The sequence below is a fragment of the Brassica napus genome, chromosome C4, assembly GCF_020379485.1.
Source record: "Brassica napus cultivar Da-Ae chromosome C4, Da-Ae, whole genome shotgun sequence".
Lineage (NCBI taxonomy): Eukaryota > Viridiplantae > Streptophyta > Magnoliopsida > Brassicales > Brassicaceae > Brassica > Brassica napus.
In genome coordinates, this window is record NC_063447.1 from 58,205,316 (window position 1) to 58,227,757 (window position 22,442).

Here is a 22,442-nt window from a genome sequence, read left to right on the forward strand (position 1 = left end):
TAAGAACTCTTATACGCTCTAAGATTTTGTTTCTTCACAACCTGCAATAGGTTGTGTGTTTTTTTTTGTTACTACTGACTTAAGGTAAAAAGTATCAAGATAGATAGGTTTCAAGAAAATACGTTTAGAGTTTTTGCTTGAAGTCCGGTTAAGTAGCAACATATGTCTCCCGTATCGAAGTGATTAAGATTTTTTGCTACTTTGAAGGATTTTGCCCGAGAGCGAAAAGAACGATTCATCTGTAACAGAGCAAACAAAACTTAAGAGAGGCTAATTACCTCTAACCAGCCTAGATTTGGCTTGAGGGGTCCAACCAAGATCTTGAGACAAATTGGAGGGTGTCTATTGGAGAGTTATTTTTTCCAATTAAATGTTTGTCATTCATTATTTTTTATATATACTAAAAAACCATGGGAAGATGTTGAATTGTGGTTTCAGAGGAGCCATTTCTTTTCTCTTTCAAAAAAAAAAATCATGTTTTGGTATATAGATGTAATAGAAAAGTAATTTGAAAGTGACAAATATATTGATAAAGTTCAAACTTGTAAAGTTGGGTAACATTTTATAATGTAATTAGTGACTTTATTATGTGTTCTCACGTATGTTTTCGGTTTAACATGGTTCGACTGTCAGTTCGGTCCGATTTTATAATGTAATCAGTTTTTAAGGTGAGTAGAGGATGAGACTGTATCATAGATTACATATCACGAGTGGCATGAACAGTCTGAAAAAAAAGAGGCTAAAACATTCAAAAGCCAAAAAAAAAAGACAAAACAGAAAGAAATGATGCAATGTACTTCACATTCTCTTTCCATTACCCTGGTTGGTTGAGTTGTACTAAGCTTGGAAGATATGAAGAGCACAACAGTGGGGCACAATATCTCTCATGAGGATAGCAAGGTTTCCCGAGATCAGGAGCTTCTCGAATTCTCGCAGATTTGAAGTATCCCTCTTGTCCGATGACGTGAGCAGTTTGGTACCAACATGCCATGTCCCTTTCTATGACGAAAACCAAAGCAAGTTTCCTCTCCTCGTCGATGAGAAAACTCCTAGAAGAAGGGAAAACCCAAAAGCCGATGGTCAGTTTCAAAAACTTTGTCCAGGAAACAGCATGAGGACAATCTTATCCGTAACACTAATCTCGATTGTCTCACGTGCCTGCCAGTCATGATACAACACAGCCAGCTGCTCTTGTCTAACACAAGAAAAAGACACAAAATGTAATCCATGGTAAGAGTGAGGCGGCAGAGGCAGAAGCGGTCCAAAGCTCTCTGCTGTGAAGTCAAAACAGACGAAGAAACCTTCAACACTCGTATGAAAATAAGTGTTTCCCTTCAAAGACACGCTGTGTCGATAGGACCTTATCTGCCACTCGAGAGTGACATCATCAAGAACCTTCCAAGAACTTGAGCTAAGGTCTTAGAGTTCGAAGCCTAAAATCTGTTCACTTGTAACTGGATGAATCGCTTCGTAGATCTTCAGGATCTTGTGGTTAATGTTGTTGTTGTCGTGTCCGAGAGCAAACCTGTCTGAACTACCGAAACTGATTCTGGGTTTGATCCACCTCGTCTGTCCACTACAAGAAAACAGCGGTATTCTGACGGACATTCCGACGGAAAATGAAATCCTCGGAATATCCCGAGGAATTTCCGAAGAAACACAAAATTTGGTTTCCTCGAAATTTCCTCGGAATATACCGACGGAATTCCGAGGAAATACTAATCCGTCGGAATATTCTTATGGAATACCGAGGAAAAACGTATTCCTCGGAAAATCCGATGAATTCCGAGGATATATTATAGCCGTTAGAGAGCCGTTGGGGGATTTTAAAAATTCCGAGGAGATTCCGACGAACTAGCCGTTTCCGTCGGAATTTTCTCGGTCTATCGGCAGGATTTCAACTATAAATACAAGCACCCCTCTTCCTATTCATTCACTCCATATCTTCATCCTCCCTCTTACTCTCTTTACACACGAATTTGATTCATAAAAAACATGTCTTCTTCAAATTATTTTTGTTCTTGGATCGATCGACCTCATTTGGATCCGAACACGAGATTGCTTACGGAAGAATACCAACGAGGTATAACCGAATTCATGGGGTTAGTTCACCGACAACCGGAAGCAAAAACAGGTATGTTAAGATGTCCTTGCTCTAATTGTAAAAATAGAAAGGTTATTAAAGAGTGGGATGTTTGGACTCATCTATATTTGAGTGGGTTTACACGAAGTTACAAAATTTGGTATCATCATGGGGAAACTGATTATGAACATGGTAGTACTAGCGAACCTCAGCCAGCGGTTAGATTAGAAGAACCAATTAGAACGGATGTAGATTATGGTGTAGGTACTGAGCAGATGGTAAATGATCATTTTAGAGGGGAAGATTTACCCAATGCACAAGTTAGGAGATTTTATGATATGTTGGATGCTGGAAAGCAACCATTGTACGAAGGTTGCAGAGATGGTCATTCAGCTTTATCATCTGCTACAAGATTGATGGGCATTAAAACATATTATAATTTGGCTGAAGACTGTGTGGATGCGATTGCTGATTTTGTAAAAGGTATTCTACCCGAGGATAATGTAGCTCCTGGTTCATACTACGAGGTTCAGAAACTCGTAGCTGGTCTTGGTTTATTGTATCAGGTAATAGATGTATGCAGCGACAACTGCATGATTTATTGGAGGGCGGATGAACAGCGGGTTACATGCAAATTTTATGGAAAGCCTCGTTATAAAGATACGAGTGGAAGAGTTCCAGTGCCATATAAAAGGATGTGGTATTTGCCTTTGACGGAAAGGTTGCAGAGGTTGTATCTGTCTGAACGCACAGCGCAACCAATGAGATGGCATGCGGAGCACTCAACAGATGGTGAGATCAGACATCCTTCAGATGCAAAAGCGTGGAACCATTTCTAATCAAAGTATCCTGACTTTGCGTATGAGAGAAGAAATGTCTACCTTGGATTATGTACTGATGGTTTCAGTCCGTTTGGCAAGAGTGGAAGACAGTATTCTCTATGGCCCGTCATTCTTACACCATACAACCTACCCCCAAACTTGTGCTTGCGACGAGAGTTTTTGTTTCTCTCGATTCTCGTTCCCGGACCAGAGCATCCTAAGAGATCACTTGATGTGTTTCTTCAGCCACTAATATATGAGTTGCAACAACTATGGGCTCAAGGTGCTGAAACATACGATGTTTCGTGTAAAGAAAACTTTCAAATGCGGGCAGTACTAATGTGGACAATAAGTGATTTTCCATCATATGGTATGTTGTCTGGATGGACAACGCATGGAAGGCTATCATGTCCATATTGTCAAGATAACACTGATGCTTTCCAACTAAAACACGGAAGGAAAACATGTTGGTTTGACTGTCACAGGAGATTCCTACCACCTGATCATCCATATCGTAGGAGTAGAAATTTGTTTACGAAGAACAAGAGGGTGTTTGACAGTCCACCTCCGGAAATTTGTGGGAAAGATTTGAAGATACAATTAAGAGATTTTGGTGCAGAAAGGACGCCAGACGTCGGTGGACATGAGCGTTTTCCGGTAGATGCTGTTGGAGAACTACATAACTGGCACAAAAAAAATATTTTCTGGGATCTGCCATACTGGGAGGATCATCTGCTAAGGCATAATTTAGATGTCATGCATATTGAGAAGAACTTTTTTGACAATCTCATGAACACGATCCTTAATGTGCAAGGTAAAACAAAAGATAATTTGAAGTCAATACTAGATTTAGTCGATATATGTGCTCGTTCAGAACTTCATGTTGATGAGAATGGTAGGGCTCCTTTTCCCATATACCGACTTGATGCAGAGGGAAAAGATGCGTTCTTTGATTGGATTTCAAACGATGTGGAATTTCCAGACGGTTACGCATCAAATTTGCGTAACTGTATCGATAGAAAGGAAGGAAAGTTTACTGGCTTGAAAAGCCACGATTGCCATGTAATGATGCAGCGCCTCCTTCCGTTCACCTTCAAGGAACTATTAGGACGAAATGTTCATGAAGCAATTGCAGGGATAAGTGGTTTCTTCCGCGATTTATGCACGAGATCAGTGACTCTTGATGGTATTGAAAATTTGAAGACTAACATAGCCGTGATTCAGTGCAACCTTGAGAAGATATTTCCTCCCTCATTTTTTGATGTTATGGAGCATCTTGTTATTCACCTGGCAAGAGAATTGGAACTTGGTGGTCCTGTGCAGTATAGATGGATGTATCTGTATGAGCGGTATATGTTCCATTTGAAGAAGATGGTGAAAAATTTAAGTAGGGTGGAAGGTTCTATAGTCGCACAGATGATCAATGAAGAAACTTCAAACTTTGTCGAGTACTACTTTCCAGCAGAAGTTCAGACCAAAAACAGAAGACCTGCTCGGCATGATGATAGAGGCGAACGGGCAACATATCATGTTACGGTTCCAGAAATTTTCACAGACGTTGGACGACTTAGCGGAAAACCAAAGGACCGTCGACTTACTGAGCAGGAGCGCAGTCAACTGCGAAGACGTTCTTCAATATGAGAGGTAAATAAATTAGCTTACAAATTTTTATTTTAACAAGTTGAAATTTAAATCTTAATTAATTACATTATTGTCATCATATACAGGATTTTCATGGCAGAAAAGCGGTTCGAGAGATACGCCACAGAGGACGAACTAGAAGAAATGAAGCCGAGAGAATTTACTGGATGAATGTTTACTTATGTGAGTGCTTTAAACAAATTAAAATATATTTTATCACATATTTCTAGTAATTCACATTTATTGATATAACATATATATATGTGCTATTAATAGGTGTCTACTGGTTTGGCCAGAGGTGAAACATTTGACGATTGGATACGTGAGATGGTTGTTGGACCAAACTTTGTTGTGAAGTCATATCCGAGATTTTGTACTCGAGGATATGCATTCACAACTCAGAAGAGGAGACGTTCGAGTACGACTTATGATGCTGGCGTTTATTCTGCATCAGGAGATGATGTATACTACGGACATATACATGAGATTTTGGAAATCAAGTATTTGGGCATGGTTGGATTGCGCTGTACTGTTTTCTATTGTGATTGGCACGACAACACTCCAGATCGAGGTGTGAGAACAGATGCATTTGGTGTTACATCAGTAAATTCGAGGCGAATGCTGCAATATTATGATCCTTTCATTCTTGCTTCTCAGGCCAATCAGGTAATTAAATGTTAATTATTCAGAATGATTCATCATCATGTGTATTAATTTATAATTTTACTAATAATTTTCTAAATGTTACAGGTTTGTTATATCAAGTACCCCCGGGTAAGGAACAGAGATGATCCATGGGTTACTGTTACAAGACTCAACCCGAGAGGCCGAGTTCAGGGAAGTTCTGAGCTGGAAGACCCACTACAACAAAGCACATCCGGCAACTTAAGTGCAGCAGAAGATTTAGCTGGAGTTGGCATTGTAGTCGATTTAACCGACTTCGGAGAGGAAGCCGTCGTTCACGTAGAGGATGAACCAGTGATTGGAGAGTTTCACCAAGATCCAGATTCATCTGGTGATATACTCGATCGATCGATGGGATAATCTAATCGATCGATCATATTGTCACGCTTTGGTCCATCTTAGTGATCGATCGATGCGTTTTTGGACATATATCCATCGATCAATCCGTTTATAAAAAAATGTTCGAGATTTTGTCCATTCGATCTATGGGATATCCACATCGATCGATGGGATAATCTAATCGATCGATCACACTGTTACCCCAAACCCTGTTTCATCGGAAAAGCCTCGGAATATTCCGAGGAACACCTGATATACTCGATCGATCGATGCGTTTTTGTACATATATCCATCGATCGATCCGTTTTAAAAAAATTTACATTATGAAACCCCAAACACTAATTCCTGGGAATTTTCTCGGAATATTCCGACGGAATTCCGAGGAAGAAAAGGGTTTCCTCGGAATTCCCTCGGAATATTCTGAGGAAATTCCGAGGAAATAAGGTTTTTAAACCGAAAACAACGTTTTGCGGTTTGAATAACACCTATATAACCCTTATTAAGTGTCTTACGTTCATTATGAAGTCAAAAATTTGTTTCTTACCCTATAATTAACATTTTTCCGATTGTATGAACGAAATCCCACAACATAAGAGAAACACTTATACACTTTAATGAACGGTAAAGGGAATACTTTCAATTAGTTTTGAAATTTGTTATTTCATGGTTTATGCTCATCTATACAAAGAATCCTCAATAGTATGCATTACAATTGTATAAGAAATGAAATACGGCAAAACAAATTGATGTTTTGAAACCCCAAACACTAGTTCCTCGGTATTTCCTCGGAATATTTTCATTTTACCGGGCAAATATTTCGCGAAAATTAGAATTCCGACGGATAATATCCGTCGGACCCTAGGTTTTATAACCACGAGCCGCTTCTTCTTCCCCATTTCTCTCTTCTTCCTCTGCGCCACTCCTCTCTCCTCTCCGGCGATTTCCCCCTGAAATCCGACGATATCTCCGGCGATCTCCCTCTTCTCTTATACAAATAATGTAAGGACCCTATCCCACTCTCTTAGGTTCTATTTGTTAGGTTTTTGTGTAGTTTTGATAGATTTTTGTTAGGGTGATTGGTTAGGATTGTGATTTGGTTGTTTTATAATAGGTTTAGAATTGTGATTTGGTTGAATAATTTGTTTTGTTGAATTGATTTAGAATTTTTTTATAACTTTTTTTATTTTTTTTTGTATTTATAAAATCGATTTTTGTATATAAATTCATTTTTGTATATAAAATCGATTTTTGTATATAAAATCGATTTTTGTATTTTACAAAACGATTTTTGTATATAAATTCGATTTTTTGGATTTTACAAAATCTTTTTTGTATATAAATTCGATTTTTTGGATTTTACAAAACATTTTTAATATCTATAAAACTTTTTTTGTGATTAAAAACTATTATTTAGGATTTAAAAATATATTATTAAAACTATTTTTTTGTAATTATTAAACTATTTTTTATTTATTAAAACTATTTTTTGTTTATTTGAACTATTTTTATATATTTATTAAATATTTTTAATATCTATAAATCTTTTTTTTGATTAAAAACTATTATTGGGGATTTTTTTTTAAAAAAAATTAATTTATATATTTCTGTATTTATTAAATATATTTTTTTAATTTACAGGTCTCATGATGATCAGACCCGGCCTCGACAGCGTCGTGGTCGTGGTGGTACGGGGAGCCAGTCTCGGGATTCCAGCCATTTTCAGTATTCTCCTTTGCCCCACAGCTCCAACCATACATCTCCCTCTGCTGCACCCATTCCTGCTCCTCTCGCTCCCGCTGCTGCATCTGCTCCTGCTCCTCCGGGTCCTCCGGGAGTGATGAGTGTTGCGGAGTTGGTTCAACAGCCCGGTCGTGACCATCTTCCGTATCTCACTCCGTATCCACATGAACGGGGTCAAACATGATAATTAAACATTTTTTTTTCTTTAAATTTGGATTCATTATTAACCGTTTGTTCTTTTTATTAGGTTCAACCGATCCGGGAACATGATCAGCGCATGGATCAACCGTATGATGTACTCGGCCCTCGACAGGGGACATCCGACTTTCACTCACTTCCCTACCGACAAACAACATCTGTGGTTTCGTCAGTTTGCGGTAAGTATTCTAATTTTTTACTTATATTTTTAATCTTTAATATAAATTTTCTACTAATTGTGTTTTTTTTCAGCAAGAGTTCAACTGGAATTCCGATGAGACGCTCTTTATCTATCACCACTTCGTCCATAAAGTTATGGACAACTATGGGAAGCAGATCCACGAGTGGAAGAAGAAGTGGAAAATCAATAAGGTTCGATTAAATTTATTAAACAATTTTTTAATTTATTAAACTATTTTCTTTTTTTTTATTAAAAGGTCCCAAAGTCGATGAACGACACGGTCTGGAAGGAGTTGTGTGCGCATTGAGATAAGGAAGAGACGAAAGAAACTTCTTCCACCAACTCCACCAACCGCAGGAGCGACCGTAAAGGGAAGGGCATCTACAAGCATAACTTGGGTGCTCAATCTATTGTCACTCTGGGAGATCGCATGGTAAGTTCAACCGCTTTTTCTTCAATTATTTGATTTTCAGAATTTTAATTTATTGTGCATTTCTTCTAATTTCTAATGTTTCTTTAATTCATGTTTTTTTTCAAGGCGGAAGAAAATGATGGCGAGCCGTTTGATGATCTCGCCCTAATGAGGAGGGCATATACCAACAAGAAGACCAGCCAGATTGATGACGGTCTTGTGAGGGACATGGTCGACCTGGTCCAAACTCAGGTGGTAGACGAAGTGTCTCAGCTTCAAACCGAGGATGACGCTTCGACGGCTTCGACCAACTTGTCTCGGTTTCGAATCAACGAAATCGTTGAATCCGTAAGTTCTTTTTTTTTAAAGTTCAATTCATTTATTTCTTGGTTTAAATTTGTAAATTTGGCTATTTTCTATTCAGTCGGTCCCAAAGAAGAAGGGACGTTTGGTCGGTTTGGGTCGTCGCACCCGGTCGGTTCCTCCTTCTTCTGCACCACCGCCCTTTGTTGATCCAGAAGTACTTACGGCTCAGTTGAAGGACAAGGATGATCGCATATCTTTGTTGGAGACCCAGATGGCGGCTCAACAGGCGGGCTATGAGGCACAGAGGAGGCTGAACCAGCAAATGATGGAGATGATGCAGAGGATGTACCCGAACGAGGTGTTCCCGGACGTGCTAGACCCGTAGTTTTTTTTTTTCAAAAACTCGGAATGTTTTATTTTTATTTGTGAAACTTTGAATATTAATTAATATGATTTCAATTTTAATTTTAATTTTATATTTTCAAATTTAAATTTCAAAAATTTTACTTTTAAAAAAAATTAATATTTTTTACATTCCGAGGAAATTAATTATATTTTTTACTCGATCGATCGATGCGTTTTTGGACATATATCCATCGATCGATCTGTTTATAAAAAAACGTTCAGAATATACCGAGGGACATCTTCCTCGGAATATACCGAGGGACACCTTTCCTCGGAATATACCGAGGGTAATGTTCCTCGGAATATACCGAGGGAGAACTTCGTCGGAAATTCCGAGGAATTATTTCCGATGACTTGTTTCGTCGGTATGTCGTCGGAATTACGTTATTCCCTCAGTATCCTTGCTGTTTTCTTGTAGTGCTGATCTTAACTGCAAGGTTATTTTTAGTCCTAATGATGTCGTATTTCAGAATATTGAGACTCTTAAGATGATCGGAAAGGGTGTTACTAAAGGGGACTTGTACCTGCTTGAAGACACCACAACTAGATCATGTTTACCTTATGCTTTTAGTTCAATCCCTGTCTTAGAAAATTATGTATTGTGGCATGCTAGGTTAGGTCATCCCCATTCTAGAGCACTGAACCTGTTATTGCCTAATGTTTATTTCAAAAATGATGGATGTGAAGCATGTATTCTTGGCACACATTGCAAGACTGTGTTTCCCAGGTCATCTACTATATATGAGAACTGCTTTGATCTTATACACTCTGATGTCTAGACTGCACCATGCACTTCTAGGGAAAATCATAGATATTTTGTCACCTTCATAGACCAGAAATCTAAATATACATGGCTGACTATAATACCATCTAAAGATAGAGTACTAGATGCATTTATAAACTTCCAGAGCTACATAACTAATCAGTTCAATGTTACGATCAAAGTATTCATGTCAGATAATGGAGGAGAATATACAAGCACAGCTTTCAAATCCCACTTGGCCAAGCATGGAATAAACCATCAAACCAGCTGCCCTTACACTCCACAACAAAATGGTGTAGCTGAGAGGAAAAACCGACATCTGATGGAAGTGGCCAGGTCCATGATGTTTTACACCAACATGTTTAAGAGGTTCTGGAGTGATGCAGTCATGACAGCATGCTATCTCATCAACCGAACTCCAACAAGAGTCCTTGATGATGCCACACCTTATGAGGTATTGAACAAAAGAAAACCATCTATTGACCATTTACGGGTATTTGGGTGCTTGTGCTATGTATTGCAAACAGGTGATCATAGGAACAAACTTGAGGCCAGAAGCACAAAGGTAGTGTTCATTGGGTATTCTACTACTCAAAAAGATTACAAATGCTACTCTCCAGAGACCAGAAGACTGCAAAGTTTCAAGTTCCAACACCGTTAGCACCGACCAGGGAAACGTATTTCGCACGTTACTGTAAATAACAAGCAGATGGTTCGTGGGCGGTTGTCGATATTTCCTTGGATAATCTCCAACCAAATCCCCTGGTTAGACGCAGGCGGCGAGCTTCAGGATGTTGGATTCAAGAAATGCCTAATGGATACTCTAAGGTAAAAACTAATGAAAAACAAAATACAATACGTTATGTTTTTATGCAACAAATTTAAGTTTACAAATGTAACAGGTGACTTGGGTGGAACATGTGGAAGTTGATGACAGAGGAGTTCATGACTTATATAAGCACATGGTTAGTAGGTCATGCCTTTGGTGCTAAACGCTGGGTAGCTATTCTTGACCGCCAATGCGAGAGGTTAGCTAGCGTCATGGCAACAAAAATTTCCTCAGGAGAATTCGAAGTTGGCGGTACAAATATATTACTTGTTTCACAAGTAATCTCTCTGAATCATTTTAGAAGCAGAGTTATAGTGTACTATATTGATGAATGTGCAGTGATAACTAATCAAGAAGGGAGGATGAGTATGCTGAAACTGGCGGAGAGGATGGTTATAAGCTTTTGTGCAGGAGTGAGTGCTTCAACTGCTCACACATGGACTACATTGTCTGGTACAGGAGCTGAAGATGTTAGAGTGATGACCAGAAAGAGTGTGGATGATCCAGGAAGGCCTCCGGGTATTGTTCTTAGTGCAGCTATTTCGTTTGGGATCCCTGTTCCTCCAAAGAGAGTTTTTGACTTCCTCAGAGATGAGAATTTAAGAAATGAGGTAACCCTTTTAGTTACTAACAACTTGGTTTTTGACTTGGAACAGAGTTTTAATTAAAGTCTTCAATAGAATAGTAATGAAATAAAATTTTACAAACCAAATGAAAATCAAATATCAAAGTAATATTTAATTTCAAATTAAAGTTCAATATTCTAAATTTAAATTCATATTACCTTGAAATATAAAAAATAAAAATAAATAATATTTTTATGATTTAAAAGAAAAAAATAATTATTTAAACTAATTTTGATAACAAATTACAAACAAATCTGGTTTCTATCCAAACCGGATTTGTTTGGTCCGGATTTAAAAGCACTGGTTTTAATGAATCTTTGTGAAACATTGCAGTGGGATATTCTGTCAAATGGTGGAGTTGTTCAAGAGATGGCACATATTGCTAATGGGAGGGATACAGGAAAATGTGTTTCTCTCCTTCGTGTAAATGTGAGTAGATATGTAAAACTCTTGCTATATTTCATCTGATCAAGGCTAATGATTTTGAATCTTTAACTTATGTCACAGAGTGCAAACTCTAGCCAGAGCAACATGCTGATCCTACAAGAGAGTTGCACTGACCCTACAGCTTCCTTTGTTATATATGCTCCAGTGGATATTGTAGCGATGAACATAGTGCTTAATGGAGGTGATCCAGACTATGTAGCTCTTCTTCCATCAGGTTTTGCTATTCTTCCTGATGGTAATGCCATCGGTGGAGGAGAAGGAGGGTCACTGTTGACAGTTGCTTTTCAGATTCTTGTTGACTCGGTTCCCACGGCTAAGCTGTCTCTTGGATCTGTTGCAACTGTTAACAATTTGATTGCTTGCACGGTTGAGAGGATCAAAGCTTCTATGTCTTGTGAGACTGCTTGAAGAAACACAGAGAGGATGGTTCGGTTTGAAGAGAATTTTTTTGGTGTTGAAAGGGGAGGAGCAAGAGCGAACCTTACAAGATATACCATTGAGTAAGGTTATGTGTTGTAGTGTTAAGTAATTTTTTTGGTCCCGGTTTCGAATCAACGAAATCGTTGAATAGGTAAGTTCTTTTTTTTAAAGTTCAATTTATTTATTTCTTGATTTTTATTTTATCATCAATTTATATTATTTAAATTTGGCTATTTATATTTCAGTCGGTTCCAAAGAAGAAGGGACGTTTGGTCGGTTTGGGTCGTCGCTCTCGGTCGGCTGCTCCTTCTTCTGCACCACCGCCATATGTTGATCCAGAAGTTCTTACGGCTCAGCTGAAGGACAAGGATGATCGGATATCTGCGTTGGAGACCCAGATGGCAGCTCAACAGGCGGGCTATGAGACACAGAAGAGGCTGAACGAGCAGATGATGGAGATGATGAAGAGGATGTACCCGAACGAGGTGTTCCCGAACATTCAAGACCCGTAGTTTTTTTTTTTACCAAAAACTCGGAATGTTTTATATTTATTTGTAGAACTTTGAATTATCTAATATGTTTTCAGTTTTAATTTTAATTTTATATTTTCGAATTTAAATTTCACATATTTTAATTTTTTTTAAAAAATTAATTTTTTCGAAATTCTGAGGAAAAGCACCCTCGGAAATTTCCGACGACCTTTTCCTCGGAATAAGTCGTCGGAATTTTTTAAAAAAATCCGAGGGAATGTTCCTCGGAATTTTCCGAGGGACCACGTTCCTCGGAAATTTCCGAGGGTCACTTTCCTCGAAAATTTCCGAGGGCCACGTTCCGAGGAAATTTCCGAGGGCCACGTTCCGAGGAAGTCCTCCCTCGGTATATTCCGAGGAACTTTCCGACGATCTAGTGGTCCTCGGAGTTTCCTCGGAAATTCATTTCCTCGGAATTCCGTCGGAAATTTCCGAGGGATTTCCGAGGAAAAATGAATTTCCGAGGAGTTATTTCCGAGGACTTTTTTCGTCGGTATGTCGTCGGAATAGCGTTATTCCGATGACATACCGACGATTTTTTCCTTCAGTATGCCGCTGTTTTCTTGTAGTGGTCCTAAGTAAGGATTCCATACCACGAGCCTAGGGATGTCAAGTGGGCGGCCCAACACCCAAATGGGTGTGTCAAGTTGGGCATATATTTTTCTTGACTCAAAACACCCACACCCATATTTAGCCCACACCCAATAACATCCAAACCCAATTTCACCCATCACCCAGCTGAACAGCCCAAGCCCGTCCAATTATAAGTAAATCTGTTTAAACTCAATCTAAGTCCAATTTTAATGTCGTTGAAAAATTATAAATACAAATGTGATGTACAATAAATTCAATAGACTTCAATTTTTGATAACTGTGTTTTATGTAAAAAAAATTATAACTCTCTGTTTTATATATAAAAAAATTATAACTCTCTGTTTTATGTAAAAAAAAATTATAACTCTGTTTTATATAAGCGAAATACCCTAGGATAGCAATAAAAAAGTTTCTGTAACAAATAAAGACTTTAAAGATCAAAATGACCAAAATATTTCATTAAAGAGGTAAATATACACTTATACCCTAGGGTTAACTAATCCAAACTTTAAGGGTGGTGATTTGAGATTGAGATTTAAAATTTTATAAAATAAAAATAAATATTTAAAATTTGAGCTATCCCTAAGGACGCATATCAACAAGCCATCACACTGAAACACCTTAGATATCGGGATTTGGTCAAGTACGCTTACTTGTTTCATAGATGGGTCGCCATTGTCTTTGCGCAGATCGAAGTTCATCAAACAAATCCTCCTCAAGCCCATTATCAAGAACTGCTTCTTTGCTGATGCTTTTTTACCCAAAAAGATTCGATTTTTACATAAATTGTTCCACTTTTTGCAGGTAGATCGCACGGATCTCAGAGATGTCATTGGCACCCTAGAGAGTATCTCATCTTCTACCAAATCCTCTGGAAGATCGAGCATTGTCTTCGTTGTTCCAAACTTCAATTAGGGTTTCTTTGCTATTCTCTGCCGGAGTTTATACTGTCGTGGTTATGAAGTCAACTTGTCCCATCCCTTTCTCCTAATGGGTCTTTCATGGCCCAACTAATCAAACAAGATTTAATACGTTTTAGAGATGCATAATATAAGTGTTCCAAAAAAGAGATGACTAATATTTAATTTATTTTGGGGTTATTGGTAAAAGAAATATTTTTTTGAGATTTCATATTATTTGCTTATGGTTTAGTAAAATCCAATGTTTTTGGTTTGATAATTTTCAATATCTAGTGCTATTGGTTTTGAGAATTTTTTAAAATCTATTTATATCTTTATTTTACAAAAATTTAAGTATGATTGATTCTCTAATTCTACCTCAATTTAAAGTCACTGAAAGATTAATTCTCTCCCACTTTCTTCATATGACACCATTTTCAAAATTTATGTAATTAAAAAAATCTAAGTAATAAAACATTTATTGTTAACAAACAAAGATCAAGTACAACTTCAATCCAAATTATATGTAAAAAATCATAATATTTTATGCAATTTCTTTTACACTGTATATTTTATTTTTATTAGCAATATTTATATGATTAAATAAAACATAACATAAGAACTCATATATGAACATAAATAAACATGTTATATACTTTTTTTTTATCATCAAACATGTTGTACTAGGTGATTTTTCCGTGCTCATGCATGGATATAAATTTTTTATAAGATAAATATATTATAATAATTGATTGCTATTTATTTTTAATTATACATTAGTTTATAATTTGTATGTATAATATATATTTATGATATTATATTACTTTAATTAGACATATGATTTTAAATATGTTATATCTAGTCGGTTTTGTTGTTTTTACATCGATTTAGTTATTATTTGGGTGTATTAGATTACATTTATTTCTCTGAATTCAACTATAATATTTTTTATCTTAAATATATTAAAATTTTGATTAATTTTCCTATTTACATTTAGGTTGATTGTTGTCTTAGATATGTAAATATATTTTAGAAAGATTATTCATAACTTAAGATATGTTTAGAATAAAAAAATAAATTAAAGTTTCTAATTCCAAAGTACATAAATCAATATTACGATAATATCTAGTCGATTTTGTTGTTTTTTACATCGATTTATTTATTATTTGGTGTATTAGATTACATTTATTTCTCTGAATTCAACTATAATATTTTTTTATCTTAAATATATTAAAATTTTGATTAACTTTTTTATTTGCATTTAGGTTGGTTGCTGTCTTAGATATGTAAATATATTTTAGAAAGATTATGTATAAGTTAAGATATAATATGCTTAGAATAAATAAAAATAAATTAAACTTTCTAATTCTATATTACATAAATCAATATTACGATAATAGTTTGAAGGCTCATGCATATATATAAATTTTACAAAAGATATTTTTTTTTGGAAACTCACGAACACAAATCAATTTTACAATAGTTAAAAATATTTTATAAATTCTTAATAATTTATGCCTTAGATTTATGGACGGGTAAACTGATATTTATTTTAAATAATCTTAAAAATGAGAATTCAGATTTGATTTGGTATTTTGATCATGGTTATATTAATTCCACAATTATAAAAACATCAAATTTAAAAGCAAATTCAATATTAAGAAAATAAATAAAATATTTCAATAATACCAATTATAAACTATTTTTGTCAATTAAACATATATTAGTTTATGTTACTAAATTATTTTATGTAATAATCTAATAAAATAGATAGATATATAAAAGATATTTTTATTACTTTGAAAAAAATTGTACTGTTTGAAATTATGTTCTAAAAGAAATAATATTTCTTTTCTTAATATCAAGGTTATATGTGTGATTTCTTTTTATGAAATCACATTATTTAAAAATATATATTATATATCTAAGAAAATATAAAAATAAAGAAAGTATTTTATTACTTCAAAATTATATTTTATGTTATTTAAAAAGATTTTTTAAATGGAATATTACTATTTTGTGAATTTTCATTTTTAATGAAATCATATTATATATACATATATTTTTGTTTTAAATTCGTTTTTAAACTTTATAAAGGTTTTCTTTTTATTATATATGTTATTTGGAAAATTTTAAAAAGCTTACTAAATTAGAAAATCAATAATAGTATTTAATATACTATTTTAATTCATTAATGGTATCAATGTAATCAACCATCGTGAGAGTTAACGTGAGCTCAATACATAAAAAACTGATGAATTGTGGCTATACAGAATCTGAACAAGGCATAGCCACTGCAAATAATGAATAATGATCGATCCTTTCTTGAGCCAATAAAGAGAGTTTGTTGATATCCTATCAAGAATACTTCAAGGCAGTTTACAATAATGAGTGTTGCAAACTTAACACGTTCGCAGAATGATGAAAATATATTTCTGGATATCTCCCAGTTACATATTAATGTTTTGTTTGTCAACATAGTTGATCTATTTGAGTGTTTATTCAGTTATTATGATAGGTATTTCAAAATATAATTATACATATATTAATAGTTTTATTTACTTTGATTAATATATGTAAAGTTGGGTTCGGTTTAACATTCTTGTGCTTTTGATTTTTTTTGAGATTTTGTAGGTTTTGGTAATTCTAAAAATTTGATTTAATAACGTCACTTTATATTAAAAATTATGTTTTTTATTTAATTAGATAACAACATATTTTAAAATAAAATGATGATAATTTTTTATCCAAAATATTATTTTTAAATCAATAAAAGTTAAAAATTTAGAAAATAAAATATTCATAAAATATTCATAAAATAGTATAAATTTGATTTTTGATTTAAATTTTTTGATCTTTAAACTAATAATACATTTATTAATAAGTTTCTACAAAAGAATTATGTGCGCATGTGCGGATAAACCATCTAGTTTCATATTATTCGTTTATGGTTATAGTAAAATCCAATGTTATTGCTTTGATAATTTTCAAAATACGAGAGGCATAACAAGACACAGCGATCTCCATAGCCATAGGGAATATGTAAAAGGCAATTGATGAATAGTGGCTATACAAAATCTGAACAAGGCATAGCCCACTGCAAAGAATGATTTTAATGATCAATCCCTTCATGAGCCAATTAAAAAGAGTTGTTTGATATCCTATCAAGAATATTTCAGGACAGTTTACAATAAAGAGAGTGTTTTGAAAACTAAACACATCCGCAAAATGATGAAAAAATGTTTTTGGACGGCTCCCAGGAACTAAACATAATCCATATATGCTACTAATCAGTTTAAAAGGTGACAGGATGAACTTGTATCATAGGTTACGTTACATATCACGAGAGACATGAACAGTCTGAAAAGAGAGAGGCTAAAACATTCAAAAGACAAAACACATAATTAACGATTTATCCGAAAGAAGATGACCACAATCTTTCCATTAGCCCGGCTGGTTGAGTTGCACTAAGCTCGGAAGATACGAAGAGCACACCATGTTTTGGAGATAGGGAGCTTCTCGGATTCTCACAGATTTGAAGTATCCATCTTGTCCGAAGACGTGAGCAGTTTTGTAGAGACATCCACTACTGACCTTGTCTAGAACGAAAACCACAGCAATTTTCTTCTCCTCGTCGACGAGAAAACTCCCAGCAGTAGGGTAAACCCAATAGCCAGTGTTCACTTTCAAAAACTTTGTCCAGGACACATCATCAGGACCAATCTTATCAGTAACGCTAATCTCGATCGTCTCACTTGACTCCCACTCCCAGCGTTGATACAACACAGCGAGCTGCTGCTCTTCTCTAACACAAGAGAAAGACGTGCAATGGAATCCATCGTAAGAATGAAACGGTGGCAGAGGCAGGGGCGGTCCGAACCTCTCTGTTGTGAAATCAAAACAGCGGAAGGAACCTCTAACACTCGTAAGAAATTAAGAGTTTCCCTTCAAAGACACGCACTGTTGACAAGACCTTATCTGCCGCTCGGGAGTGACATCATCAAGAACCTTCCAAGAACTCGTGCTAAAATCGTAGAGTTCGAACCCTAAAACTTTTCTTTCTGTAACTGGATGAATCTCACCGGAGATCCTCAGGATCTTGTAGTTAAAGTTGCTGTGTCCGAGAGCAAACCTGTCTGAACTATGGAAACTGTTTCTGGGTTCGATCCACCTCGTTTGCCCTAAGTAAGGGTTCCATACCACAAGCCTAGAGTAATCCTTAAAGACGCATAGCAGCAAGCCATCACATAGGTATCTGGAATTTTTGATCAAGTACGCTTACCTGTTTTATAGATGGGTCGCCATTGTCTTTGCTGAGATCGAAGTTCATCAAACAAATCCTCCTCGAATCCATCATCAAGAACTGCTTATTTGCTGCTTTACCAAATAAAATCCGATTTTTACATAAAGTGTTCCACTTTTTGCAGGTTGATCTCACTGAGCTCAGAGATGAAATCGGCAGCCTAGAGATTATCTCATCCTCAACCAAATCCTCTGGAAGATCCAAAATTGTCTTCTTCTTCTTCTTCTTCGTTTTTTTGAACCAACAATCGAAAATTGTCTTCATTGTTCCACTTCTGTTAGGGTTTCGTGGTGATGAAGTCCACTTGGCCGATCCGTTTCTCCTAATGGGTATATAAATGATTTTTTTTTTTTGCATTCGAATTAGTATTGTTCTCTTTTTCTATTAAATAAATGACTAGAATTAATAATAATAAAAATATTTCAAAATCTAAAAACATATAAAAAAAAAATCTATATATATATTGATTGAAAAAACTATTAATAAAAAGGTTAAAAAACAGAAAACACATAACTAAATATTAATAAAATAAAATTTTAATTTTATATAATTAAAAAAATATTGAGTGCTTTTAAGATTTATATGATGAAGTGTAAAAAAATATAATACGTAAAACATTTCAAATGAAAACAGAAAAAAACAATTTATTATTATAATTTTTTAATTATTAATAAGTGGTTAAAAATGTTTATGTCTACAGACGCGAGCAGAACACTTAGTTTATAAAGATTTAGTACGTTTTAGATATGTTTAATATAATTTTTCCAAAAACAAATGCCTACTATATATTTGGGGTTAATGGTAAAAGAATTGTTAAAATTTTGAGATTTCATATTATTGGTTCATGGATTAGTAAAATCCAATGTTATTGTGATAATTTTTAAAATCTGTTCAATTTTTTCAAAAGTTTAATTATTATTGATTCTCTAATTCTACCTAAATTCAAAGTTATTGAAAGATGAGTTCTCTCCAAATTTATTCATGAACACACAACCTTTAAAATTTATGTGATAAAAATCTAAATATATATGTCAAACAATCATAACTTCAATACAAATTATATGTCAAAAAATCGTAATATTTTATGCAATTGTTTTTCAGTATATATTTTATTTTTACTAGAGATGTGTCCATGATAAAATAAATTTAACATAAAAAACCCCTATGCAGACATAAATAATCATGCCATATTACAAAAAAAAAACTAATTTTGGATTTTTTAAAGTTAATAATGTATTTACTTTAGATTAGTGATAGAAAAAAATAATGAAATGTGTTAAAAAAAGATATTAATGAAAATCAATAGCATTCTATAAAAAAAAAGAAAAACCTTATGTATTAGATGTCATGGTGATTGTTTAATATGAAAAACCATATATCTTTCACCAGAACCAATCAACAAAATCGTTTATATTTTAGGTGTTTTAAGGTTTTAGCCGTCGCAGGGAAGCAAGCATCTCACCCTAGCTAAACGGGGAGGTCCTAAGTAAATCTGAAACAGGTTGAGGGGGAGGATAAGTGACAACAACAGAAGCTCAAAAAACCTATATATCTGAAACATAACAGAGAGGCACAACGAAAACAGCAATATCCATAGCCATAGACATTTAATAAAGATTTCAATAATCATGGGTGTTTCAATAATCACTAGTGTCAATACAGAATCTGAACAGGGCATAGCCACCGCAAAGAATGATTTAATGATCAATCCCTTCAAATATATAATGAGCAAATTAAGAAAAAGAGCTGTGGATATCCTATAAAAACAATTTCACGACACTATACAACAAAGACTAAAGAGAGTGTTTGTTGCAAACTAAACATGTTTCCAAATGATGAACAATTGTTTGAGGATAGCTCCCAGGAAGCAAAAATGGTCATATAAACTAAGCAGTCTAACAGGTGAGTAGAATGAACCTGTATCAGAACAGCTAACAAAATTTAAGTCAATAGCCCGATTCTAATACATAGCACAAGTGACATGAACAGTCTGAAAAGAGAGGCCAAAACATTCAAAAGCCAAATGGTCAAAGAAAAAAAAAAGATTATCCGAAAGAAGATGATCACATTCTTTCAATTAGCCTGATTGGTTGCAGTAAGCTTGGAAGATACGAAGAGCACACCAGTGTCGGACCATAGAAAATGTCTTCAAGATCAGGAGCTTGTCGGATTCTCACAGATTTGAAGTATCCATCTTGTCCGAAGACATGATCAGTTTGGTAGAGATAGGCGTGGACCATTTCTACAAGGAAAACAACAACAATTTTCTTCCCCACGTCAATGAAAAAGCTACTGGAAGAAGGGTGAACACAAATGCTCGAGACGACTTTGAGAAACTTTGTCCAAGACACAACATCAAGACCAATCTTATCCGTAACACTAATCTCGATCGTCTCACGTGCATCCCAGTGTTGATACAATACAGTGAGCTGTTCCTCTCTAACACAAGAATAAGACACAGAAACTCGTCCACGATAATATTGACACGGCAGAGGCAGAAGCGGTCCGAATCTCTCTGTTGTGTAATCAAAACAGACGAAGAAACCTGCAACACTACTCCCCTCCTCCGTTATGATCTTGTGAGCAGGAAAATAAGCGTTTCCTTTCAAAGACACGTTGTGTATATGATGATCCCATATCTCCCAGTCTGGAGTGACATCATCAAGAACCTTCCAGGAACTCGAGCTAAAGTTGTAGAGTTCTCACCCTAAAAATTGTCCACTTGTATCTGGATTCTTAATGGAGATCCTCAAGATCTTGTGGTTAAGGTTGTTGTGGTTGTATCCGAGAGCAAACCTTTCTGAACTCTGGAAACTGTTTCTGGGTTCGATCCACCTCGTTTGCCCTAAATAGGATTCCACACCACGAGCCTAGAGCAATCCATAAGGACACATAGCAACAAGCCATCACAGTGAAACACATTAGATATCTGGATTTGATCAAGTACGCTTACTTGTCTTATAGATAGGTCGCCATTGTCTTTGCTGAGATCGATGTTCATCAAACTAATCCTCCTCGAAACCATCATCTTCTTTGCTGCTTTACCAAATATGATCCGATTTTTACATGAAGTGTTCCACTTTTTGCAGGTTGACCTCACTGATCTCAGAGATGTCATCGGCACCCTAGAGATTATCTCATCCTCTACCAAATCCACTGGAAGGTCGCAAATTGTCTTCATTGTTCCAATCTTCAATTAGGGTTTCTTTCTCTGGCTCTGCTCTGCCTTGGTGATAAAGTCAGCTTGGCCACCGGTTTTTTCCTAATGGGCTTATGATGACCCAATAAATTAAATTAGTTTTCATACGTTTAGAGATGCGCTTAATCATGTCTCTATGTATTAAGTTGTAACGATGTCTTTTTTATTTTTATGCAAACCGGTCTCAAAGGCCTCTCTCAATCCTGCTAAATCATATTTTAGCCATGCAAGAGTGCTTGTAACGGCTCAAGCGAAACATTAGGAGAATCAAGGCTCAACATGCTTTTATGCTCCATCAGCATAACTTCTTTGAGCTTTCAGGTCACAATAACGTTCGCAACGCAACTCTATCCATCTCATATCCTCTCCTCTGAAGCTCCTCAAGTCTGGATTTTGACCCAAGAATCTCTCGCTCTGTTTCTTTTGGTAGGTGATGGAGAAGTCTATGGACTTAGAGTAGAACTTACCTCATTATAAAAGTTAACGTGATTAATTTAGATCTTCAGTAGTTAAAAATATCTGAACCCGACCCGAAGTATAGAAATATCCGAACGGGTTCTATATCCTTATACCGAAATACCCGAAAATCCAAAATATTCGATCCGAACTCGAACGGGTATCCGACATGGATGGAGTTGCGTTGCGAACGTTATTGTAACTTAGAGTAGAAGTTGCCTCATTATAAAAGTTAACGTGATTAATTTCGGGTATTTCGGTATAGGGGTATAGAACCCGTTCGAATATTTCTATACTTCGGGTCGGGTTCAGATATTTTTAGTTCGGGTTCGGTTATTTTGGGTCGGGTTCACATATTGAGATTTTGAATGCAAAAAAAATTAAATTTTTCATTTTAGGTTTATTTCTATTTAAAAATATTAATTTCATTTAACTGATTTTTTACTTTTTTAATAGATTGAATGATTGATAGATTTGAAGATAACATTTCAAAAATAAATAAACATTAATTTGGCTATTGTTTTGGAATTTTGAATGTAACTTTTGTTAATACATGAAAAAAAAAC

At 35.2% G+C, this 22,442-nt stretch overlaps 2 protein-coding genes and 2 pseudogenes across 2 annotated transcripts; 2 read left to right on the plus strand and 2 right to left on the minus strand.

The window, feature by feature from the left end:
* The first annotated feature begins 10,454 nt into the window (after window positions 1–10,454).
* Window positions 10,455–11,178, plus strand: LOC125585628 (homeobox-leucine zipper protein HDG2-like). The gene has a single exon (XM_048755058.1). The coding sequence runs from the start codon at window positions 10,492–10,494 to the stop codon at window positions 11,068–11,070; it is 579 nt and encodes a 192-aa protein (XP_048611015.1). The 5' UTR covers window positions 10,455–10,491; the 3' UTR covers window positions 11,071–11,178.
* Window positions 11,179–11,325: 147 nt separating this feature from the next.
* LOC106392443 (homeobox-leucine zipper protein HDG2-like) lies at window positions 11,326–12,023 on the plus strand. Its single transcript, XM_022701433.2, has 2 exons — window positions 11,326–11,457; window positions 11,536–12,023. Exons 1-2 carry the CDS (start codon window positions 11,338–11,340, stop codon window positions 11,881–11,883), a joined length of 468 nt encoding a protein of 155 aa, XP_022557154.1. The 5' UTR covers window positions 11,326–11,337; the 3' UTR covers window positions 11,884–12,023.
* Window positions 12,024–16,004: 3,981 nt separating this feature from the next.
* Window positions 16,005–18,505, minus strand: LOC106394070 (annotated as a pseudogene).
* A 326-nt stretch (window positions 18,506–18,831) lies between these two features.
* On the minus strand, window positions 18,832–21,994 carry LOC125585629 (annotated as a pseudogene).
* Between the last annotated feature and the right edge of the window lie 448 nt (window positions 21,995–22,442).

What these genes read in the sequence shown, in the direction of transcription:
- LOC106392443 (XM_022701433.2), top strand. Translation starts at nt 11,338, where the DNA reads ATGAATCTTTGTGAAACATTGCAGTGGGATATTCTGTCAAATGGTGGA. An exon ending in TTTCTCTCCTTCGTGTAAAT is followed by an intron (nt 11,458 to 11,535) that starts GTGAGTAGATAT and finishes CTTATGTCACAG; the next exon opens with AGTGCAAACTCTAGCCAGAG.
- LOC125585628 (XM_048755058.1), top strand. Translation starts at nt 10,492, where the DNA reads ATGTGGAAGTTGATGACAGAGGAGTTCATGACTTATATAAGCACATGG.